This window comes from Zingiber officinale, unplaced genomic scaffold (assembly GCF_018446385.1).
Source record: "Zingiber officinale cultivar Zhangliang unplaced genomic scaffold, Zo_v1.1 ctg30, whole genome shotgun sequence".
In the NCBI taxonomy this organism is placed as follows: Eukaryota; Viridiplantae; Streptophyta; class Magnoliopsida; order Zingiberales; family Zingiberaceae; genus Zingiber; species Zingiber officinale.
This window is the reverse complement of record NW_024589931.1, coordinates 512566-520586: the sequence shown is the minus strand read 5'-3', so window position 1 is coordinate 520586 and position 8021 is coordinate 512566. Positions and strand designations below refer to the sequence as shown.

Below are 8021 nucleotides of genomic sequence, written 5' to 3'. Positions count from 1 at the left end.
AACAATTAAAATTTTAATTTTACCCAAAAATACTATATATATTTAATGATATTGTATTCTATAAAATTTACTTACTTTTAACAAATTAGTTACCTAAATAATTTTCAAAGAGCTAAAGGCTTATATTTACATTCTATTAATCAAATTTAGTTAACACTCAACATACTATATCTTACCATTTTTTTTTAATATAGATATTCACCCCAACATCACGAATAATTCATCCATAAAAAATTCTTTTCGACCACCAAAATAAATCTTTAAAACACATAGACAGTCATATAAGTATGTTTTTTCAATTTTTTTTAGTTGACAATAAATACCCAATTTATACCAATTAATTTTTAAAATAACATAAATCAACATCAATCCAACATTCTTAAATCTATCACTGCACCCGAGGCAAGCATACAATCATTTCTTAATATATAGAAGGTTAAATTATAGTCTGTAATTTGTCCTTTGCCAACAGCGTTCATGCAGTTTATCGAAGTACATACTGCACGAGAAGATTGTAAAATAAAGTAAGATGAGTTACTTCAGCACTAACTCAGATAATTAAACAAATCAACAAGATATCCGATTCAACCAAAAAGAATTACAACCAATTTCGCTCTAAGATCACTTCCACATCTAGCAGGCAGTTTATATGATGACAAACAATTTTAAGAATAAAAACTTTAACTCAAGGACTGACAAGTACATAAAGTTAGGCATCAAATTGGGGATTATATTCTGGGTCCTGTATATATTCTTCATATGCATACGATGCCTGCTGGTCTCACAAACCTAATGCGCCTCCAGACAAGCTGACCATCTAACACTGAAAGGAGAACACACCTTGTTGCTAGATGATTTTGAGTCATTCTGAGATAGCCAAGTGACTTCCAACTCCCCACGGTAGCATGACATCTAAAATGTCATACGGCCAGCAAGTCGACTTTCAGATATCCTTCTGTCTATGGCAGCATCAATGGAGTTCATCTAGTTCAAAGTGTAACCGCAAAAATTAATCAGACAAGTGAAGAAAGTATCAAGAAGTTTACTGCAATTCTATAAGCTTAACAATAAAGCTACACTTGTAGCAAACTTGTTTCTGAACGAACGCTGACCTGTACCAATTGTGGTCGCCAATGCAATGAAAAACAGTTAACAAGAAATTCTTGTTGTTCCACTCAGCCCCACACTTATTAAAAAGCAATAGGGATAAGGAATGCAACACAAAAGGGGAAAAAAAAGGAAACTAAATCAGAACATGGTACAAAATCAGAACATGGTACATACGCATTTTCGCATGGGCCTTGGTGCTAGGTTGAAACCCCTCGTTCATTTGCAACACAAGCTTGTCAGTTTTATAAGATTTACTAGCAATAGAAATAATATGTAAAAAGTATTTGAAAACTTTGGAGGCTCCAAAGATTGGCAAGAAATCTACAGTTAGGATTGGAATAGAAAGGAATATCTTTCTTGCTCATCCCAAGTCAAAACTATATTTTTACTGCCTAGCAGAAAATTGATTACCAAAGGCCATAGTTCATAAAAGATTTATTCATAATTGTGAGTGTAGTATTGAAATCCGGAGCAATTAATCCAATAGTAAGATCGTTGAAGGATAACACTCAGAACTTGAAAAAGATTTGGTTTATTCCTACCTTGAGGATCTGCATCCAAATTGCAAATCTATTTCACATCCACCAGAACATATAACAGAAAACAGTAAAAACTTACCTGGCTAGTTTCATCATGCACCTGATAATTTGTTAGAGACATTCTTCTTTCTTCCTGCACAATGATCCCATCTTAAACATCATATATTAATAGAGAATAATGCTGCATCTATTAGCATGATCTGAGCAAAAATGGCCTACAAATGAACTGAGACCATAGTTAGAAACTTGCCATTGACATTGCCTCATCGTCCCAAACCAAGTAGACCTCATTTGTAGTGGGAAGGGAAGCAGGGGGTTTATTAGATATGACAGGAGGCGGCCCAATTGAAGGGTTCTCAGTGTTTGGACCAGAAGCATACATATGTGAGCTTGCATATGATACACCACCTAAAAGAGCAAAAAAAAAAAATACTTGGAACATATTGGTAAATTGTATCAAGCTAAGACTGAGAAAGAATAGGTTGCAAAATGCATCTACCTTGAAAAAATTGCATATGGATGCAGGAAGAATACAACATTTAAGAAACAGATTTAATGGTGCAAACAGATCAAGGAGGCAGTGCAAAGAAAAACTAATGAACTTCTAACAAGTGTTTGTAATCAATTCACTTTGCATTTCTGCACGTCTTCTCGAGTGTCATGGCTCAACAAACATCATTGGAGAAGCACAAGGTTGTCTCCATGGTGACACTCCACCTAGTTCCACACATTAATACCCCAATTTCACTCATTTGACAGAAAAGTCGTTGAGCCTCAACCCTGCTAACTTGAGAGTTCAATTTTCATTACAGATTTTTATTTTGTACACATCCTTTAAACATGTCTCTTCCAACATTTTTCTTCATGCTCAATGTCAAACTTTATCACGCCTCTCTTTATACTTCTCCCTTGTTTTTGTATGTAACACTTTTGTTTGTCTCTCTCACAATTGGAATCATACAGATAGTTTAGGTCTTGTTTCCCTTTTGATATCCTCTCTCTCCAGAATGATGCCAAAAATTAACTCACTCACCTCTGGCAATCTTGATATTGACCATCACACAAGAAGAGATACTAGAGCCTTAATCTACCATCTTTTCTTTGGAATCCATGACAATTTAATACATAATCTTGAAGAAGTTGAATATTATATCAAATGGTGAAGATCAGATCAACTAAGTTTAAATGACTTTTAAAGCTCATTAAAAGTTTCAGTCCATTGCTGTTGATTGTTGAAATTTCTCACGCATCAATTTTGCGCCTCTACCATCTTTGTTGAATTTTTATCACTTTTGTTTTCCCCCATTTGTGAGACATTTTGTTTTGTGTATCAAGCTTGGTATTGATTTGTCTAGAGTTTAGTATGGGAGGAAGTGTTTCTAGAAAACAAACCCTTTTACTCTTTTTCTAAAGAAAATTAGAAGATCTTTAAGAAACATCTAGCTTCGATAGAAGATCCAAATAATATTTAGCTTGATTGCTTAGGCATACTCTAAAGATTATCAACAATATTGATTCAACTTGGATGCAAAAGTAAAAGACTGAGTCTTCAAGTTATTTAATTTTGTATTCTGACATACTTGACATAAACCTTTCTATTGACCATATGCATGAGGTAATCATATGGATGAGGAATTGAATTCAAAATCTTGGTAGACTCAAAATTTATTTGGACATTCTATTGAAAATTTCCATGAATTTTCGCTGGTTGAATGACAAAGGAAAAAATCAATCGCCCTTTGATAAAAAAGAGAGCACCCATTGTTAAGAATTATATAAAAGAGATGCACTGATGATTATTGCATAAATAATCTTAATCAACAAAAATTGGAAAAGAAAAAATTATAATCACATGGGTAATCTCAACAAATGGCATTGATGTAGATACTTTGAGTAAAGTTGCACCTGGATTGTTTGGGGTGATGTAACCACTTCCTGTAACACTGTTCAGTACTGAATTTGCATCGGCAATGCTTTTCAACAGTGTTGGGGAGGCTGAAGAAATTATCGGTGATGAATGTGCAGGTACACCAGCTGGACTATTGATTGGAAAGAGAGGTTGAGGTACCAAAGGTGGTGTAGATGTGGGTAGACCAGGTGGACCAGCTTGAGGTGGTGTAGGGAGTCCAGGGGTAGAAGTGGAGGTCAAAGGAGTTGTTGCATTCTGAATAGGAAACAAGGGCTGCTGTGGAGCTATGACAGGTGGCGGAACTGGAACAGACACTTGTGGAGGAAACCAAGGATTTGGACGAACAGCTGGAATAGGCCAGGTTGGACGCTGAAACTGAAAGACTGGATTGTATCTGGTAAAAGATGAAACATCAAAAGAGCATCAACCATGAGAACATAAAAGTAGCAAAACTTGAAGCTACACTATATGTGACAAAAAAAAAAATGAAAGTCAAAACAATAATCTTTCAATAAGCTGACACATACACAGGAGGAACAGCAGCATATGCAGGTGGGGATGGAAATCTAATTCCCAATGAACCAGGAACCACTCCACCAACAAAACCAGTAGATGGAACTTCCACTTTGGCTGTCTTTGCCGCTGTCTCTTCATCTGCACCAAAACCCACTAAATCATGCAAACTAGAAATGAAAATAAATGCATCCAGATAATCAACAAAAATGTCCAAGTTAAATGACACCACATCCTTCAAATATTCATGTAAAGTAGAATATCATATGCGGAGAAGAAAGATCAACAATGTTCCAAATATTACCAGATAATATAGGAGGCATCAAAAACACATTACCAACAAATGAACCAATATCTTTTAATTTGGATAGAGTTTAATATATTTTTAATTAGGTAGTCTCTCCTACTTAGAAGAGAGAGTTTATAATCAGGTCAATTTATCTAATTTGGTACGACTTTATATTCTTAAGTTGTAAGGAATTTATTTCCAAAGTTGTTGAAGTAGTTTAGGTTAAGAGGATATTTCTTACCCTTTTTAATTTTTTTTAGTTTTAGAGAACTCGTGCTAAGTTGAAAAGATATTCCATCCACGCATTTAAAAAATGAAATGAATCAGTCTTCTGATTTATATAGTTTTAATCTCAGACAAATAAGTTACAGTCTTAAGTTAGATATTTGTCAACAGCCAACTAAATTAGAAGATCAAATAAAGCCACGAGATCAATGTAAATCTAATTTTTCAAGCTAGATCAAGAGAAAAAAAATTGGCCCAATCCAAGAACTCTTAGGTGTTAGGATTAGGACTTCAGTAACACTGTAAATCACCATAATAATTTCTCTAAAGGATGCACGCAGAATACCATTTTTCTATATGAGTAGTATTATGGAAAGGAAGGATAGGAGAAGTAGGAATAAACAAGAAATCAATCAATTTCAACCATTAGACTGGAATATTCATAAGCAGGATGCTAAGACATGGGAGTAAGATGTGGGGTAAATAATGAATGAACTAAATAACACGATAATTGATCAAAGTGTGAACAATGAGCCTATGTGTGTTAAGAGTTAAAGACAAGATATACAAGTGAAAACCTTCAATGTGAAAAAAAAAACATTTAGTACAAAACTTCTAGAAAGTCACTATGAAAAAACATATGAACAAGAGTATATCGACACAGAATAACAATTTAAATAATGCGTGATAAAAGGGATATAACAACAATAACAATGAAAAAGAAGTTTCAATTATTTGGGGTCAGCATAGCTAGGCTGAAAAGAAGGGAACATAGAATTTTACCTTCCCCATAATGAGCCGCTAGGATATCAGGCGGAATTCCTTGCATACCATAAATCTCAATGTCTGTTGAATCTCTGTCGGGCTTAGCATTAGGGACCCTAGATGAAATCAAATAATATTAGTAGAAACCATGATTAAAATGACGAAGCATGCAACAACAAACAAGGGGATTGCATATTAAGTCATGTACAAAGTTGCAAAAAAGGTCATTCATAATTGTATAATACAATGCTATATATATTGCAGACGAGAAGTTTATTAGAAACCTTTAGCCAACCAATTTTATATTTCAAGACCTTTCCCATGGAATATAGTAGCACTATGATAAAGAGGACCTACAGAATTAGAAACTTCTGAACAATTTTAACCCTTATAAATTATAAGTTGAGATACAAAATAGAGTAGGCAGTTAAATATGACTATGGTTTTAAGCTTTTCATGAGAATGTAAAACGAACTTGAATGCATTCGGTCTAAAAGTAAAATAGATTATTTTGTCAACATTGTCCATATCACCCAAGATAAGACAAAGATTCCTGCATCTCGAATATATAGTCAGCATGTCCCTCGACCATCATCCACACTACGAATATCGAAGATGGAATTTAATTTACCCACAGATCAAGGGAATAACTTTAGAAACCATCGATCGTGAGAAAGATCCAGAAACCTAATCCGGCAGTGTACACCAGAAAATACAATCAATTCCAAATCTCGGGTGTGGATAGATGATGATTACATACTTGGTCACGGTCTCTTTGTGGACCTGGAGGACGTGGATGGCCATGCCACCGGCGGTGGAGAGCTTTTTTTGGCAAACATGGCACTTGAAGTGCTTAGCTTTCTGGTGCTGGACGAGGATCTTCTCGTCGTCGAATTCCCTATCACAGTAGTAGCACCAAACCTTCGAAGGTCGCTTCTTCTTCTTTCCCATCGCCGATCACCCGAGCAATCACGGCTCTCGTCGTCTGGGGATAGGTCTTACTCGATGCACCTCGGCTCGAGCGGCGAACAGAGGGATGGAGGAAGTAAAAGAAGATTAGGGCTTTGCAGCTCGTAGAATGTGGACTCGGGGAGAAGAATATAAGGACCCGATCCGCGAGAAGCAGGGAACCAATCGGCCGCACGACCTATAAATATGGGAAAACCACGAGTCGGGCGCAAAAAGTAAAATTATACGATCGTTTAGGTTTAATAATATTTTTTTTACTAAACGTGATGGTGTGTACAATTAATTAAATAATATTATTTAATATTAATATAATTTATTTTATAGAAATTTTAATAAAAATTAATTTATTAATTATAAATCAAATTGTATAGTAAAAATGTCTTATATCACATAAAAAATTGATAAAATATAGAAATAGATAAATACAATTATAATTTTTATTGAAAAATTAATGAGATACAGATAAATTGATACGATTGTATCAATACGTAGACATCAATACGTAGAAGAGTCTGAATTAAGATGGCAATAATAGAAATTAGATTATTTGAAAAAATAAAAATAATAAAAATTATTGATGTGGTAAGGGCAGTAGAAGGGAGGGCATTGGTATCATTTCAAGTTTCTAGGGCTTTGATTTTAAAAGGGGGCACTGTGCACCGGAGGAGGAGGAGGTTTTTTCTCTGTCGCCGGCCAAGGAGGACTTTCCTCCTTTTGACGCCCTGAGCCGACGAGCGCTTCCTCCCCCTTCGCCTCTACCCTCTTCCCTTTAGCATCATCACTCCAGGGTCGCCACAAGGAAGGGAGGGGCATCTTTTGGTCGCCGCCAGCCTCGCAGACGAGAGATCTCCTCCCGGTAGATGCCTCCAGCCGACACCTCTACTAGGCGTGCCGATGTCATCCTCCTGGGGACTCTAGCCATCACTCTCCCCTTTCTCGCCGACGCATACCTCTGCTGCCCCGTCGCCTCCAGCCCTCTTGACGCCCCTGATGCTTCCTCCAACATGCGTTGTCATAGCCTCCGTCGGTTGCCGTCGTCGCCTCCACGCACCGTAGTCGCCCCTACGCACTGCAACCAGTGGGCTTCGCCGCCAACACGCACCATCGCCCCCAGGGGTCGCTGATGCCCCCTCCAGCGAGTGAGCCGCTGCCTCCAGCAGCGGGCAGCCCCCTCCAACGGCTGACGTCGCTCATACTATTTGTCTACACCGACTTTCGAGCCGAGATGACGTTTGGCTGGCGAGCCGATGTAGTTTCGGGCATCGAGGCGTTATGTTGCGTTTTTGCACCGTCATTATGTTTATTATTAATATTATCCGGCCTGCATGCCATGTGCCGACCTGCGAGCCGAGAGTGTATTCGGCCTTCGTGCCGTTATTGTATCCCGACCTGAGAGTTGATGGAGTGTTCGACCTTCGTGTCGATGTCGTATTCCAGCCTGCGAGCCGAGGTTGTAGTCAGACAGGGCGACGTGTGCCGATCCATATCGCGTCCGGCTCCGAGCCACCGGAGCCAGCTACTCACCTGATGGACATTTATTTACCATTCAGGGTCACGACGACTCGGTCAGTATCCCGACCAGCTCACCCATCCATCCGATGGCCCCCCCCCCGGGCCAGGATATGTTCTCGTACTCCTTATTCGTGCATTTATTTCTCTATTATTATCTGGCTGCTCATATGTTCACGGGACCCACCTCGAG

The 8021-nt window shown here is 37.8% G+C and overlaps 1 protein-coding gene across 4 annotated transcripts; it reads right to left on the bottom strand.

The window, feature by feature from the left end:
• Nucleotides 1–520: 520 nt before the first annotated feature.
• Nucleotides 521–6481, bottom strand: LOC122037366 (protein SUPPRESSOR OF FRI 4-like). Of its 4 annotated transcripts, XR_006127634.1 has the most exons (8): nt 6111–6481; nt 5369–5466; nt 4086–4212; nt 3555–3952; nt 1900–2057; nt 1285–1782; nt 1113–1186; nt 521–984 (listed from the first exon to the last, which is right to left on the bottom strand). XR_006127634.1 is itself a non-coding variant. In XM_042596811.1 (7 exons), exons 1-7 carry the CDS (start codon nt 6299–6301, stop codon nt 913–915), a joined length of 1098 nt encoding a protein of 365 aa, XP_042452745.1. In that variant the 5' UTR covers nt 6302–6481; the 3' UTR covers nt 521–912. The 4 variants fall into 4 exon arrangements, 1 of the variants encoding a protein (XP_042452745.1); XR_006127632.1 differs by having other exon boundaries at nt 1113–1782; XR_006127633.1 differs by having other exon boundaries at nt 521–1186.
• Nucleotides 6482–8021: the final 1540 nt, after the last annotated feature.

What these genes read in the sequence shown, in the direction of transcription:
- LOC122037366 (XM_042596811.1), bottom strand. Translation starts at nt 6,301, where the DNA reads ATGGGAAAGAAGAAGAAGCGACCTTCGAAGGTTTGGTGCTACTACTGT. An exon ending in CATCACCCCAAACAATCCAG is followed by an intron (nt 2,058 to 3,554) that starts GTGCAACTTTAC and finishes TTGCTCTTTTAG; the next exon opens with GTGGTGTATCATATGCAAGC. An exon ending in ACGATGAGGCAATGTCAATG is followed by an intron (nt 1,783 to 1,899) that starts GCAAGTTTCTAA and finishes ATCATTGTGCAG; the next exon opens with GAAGAAAGAAGAATGTCTCT.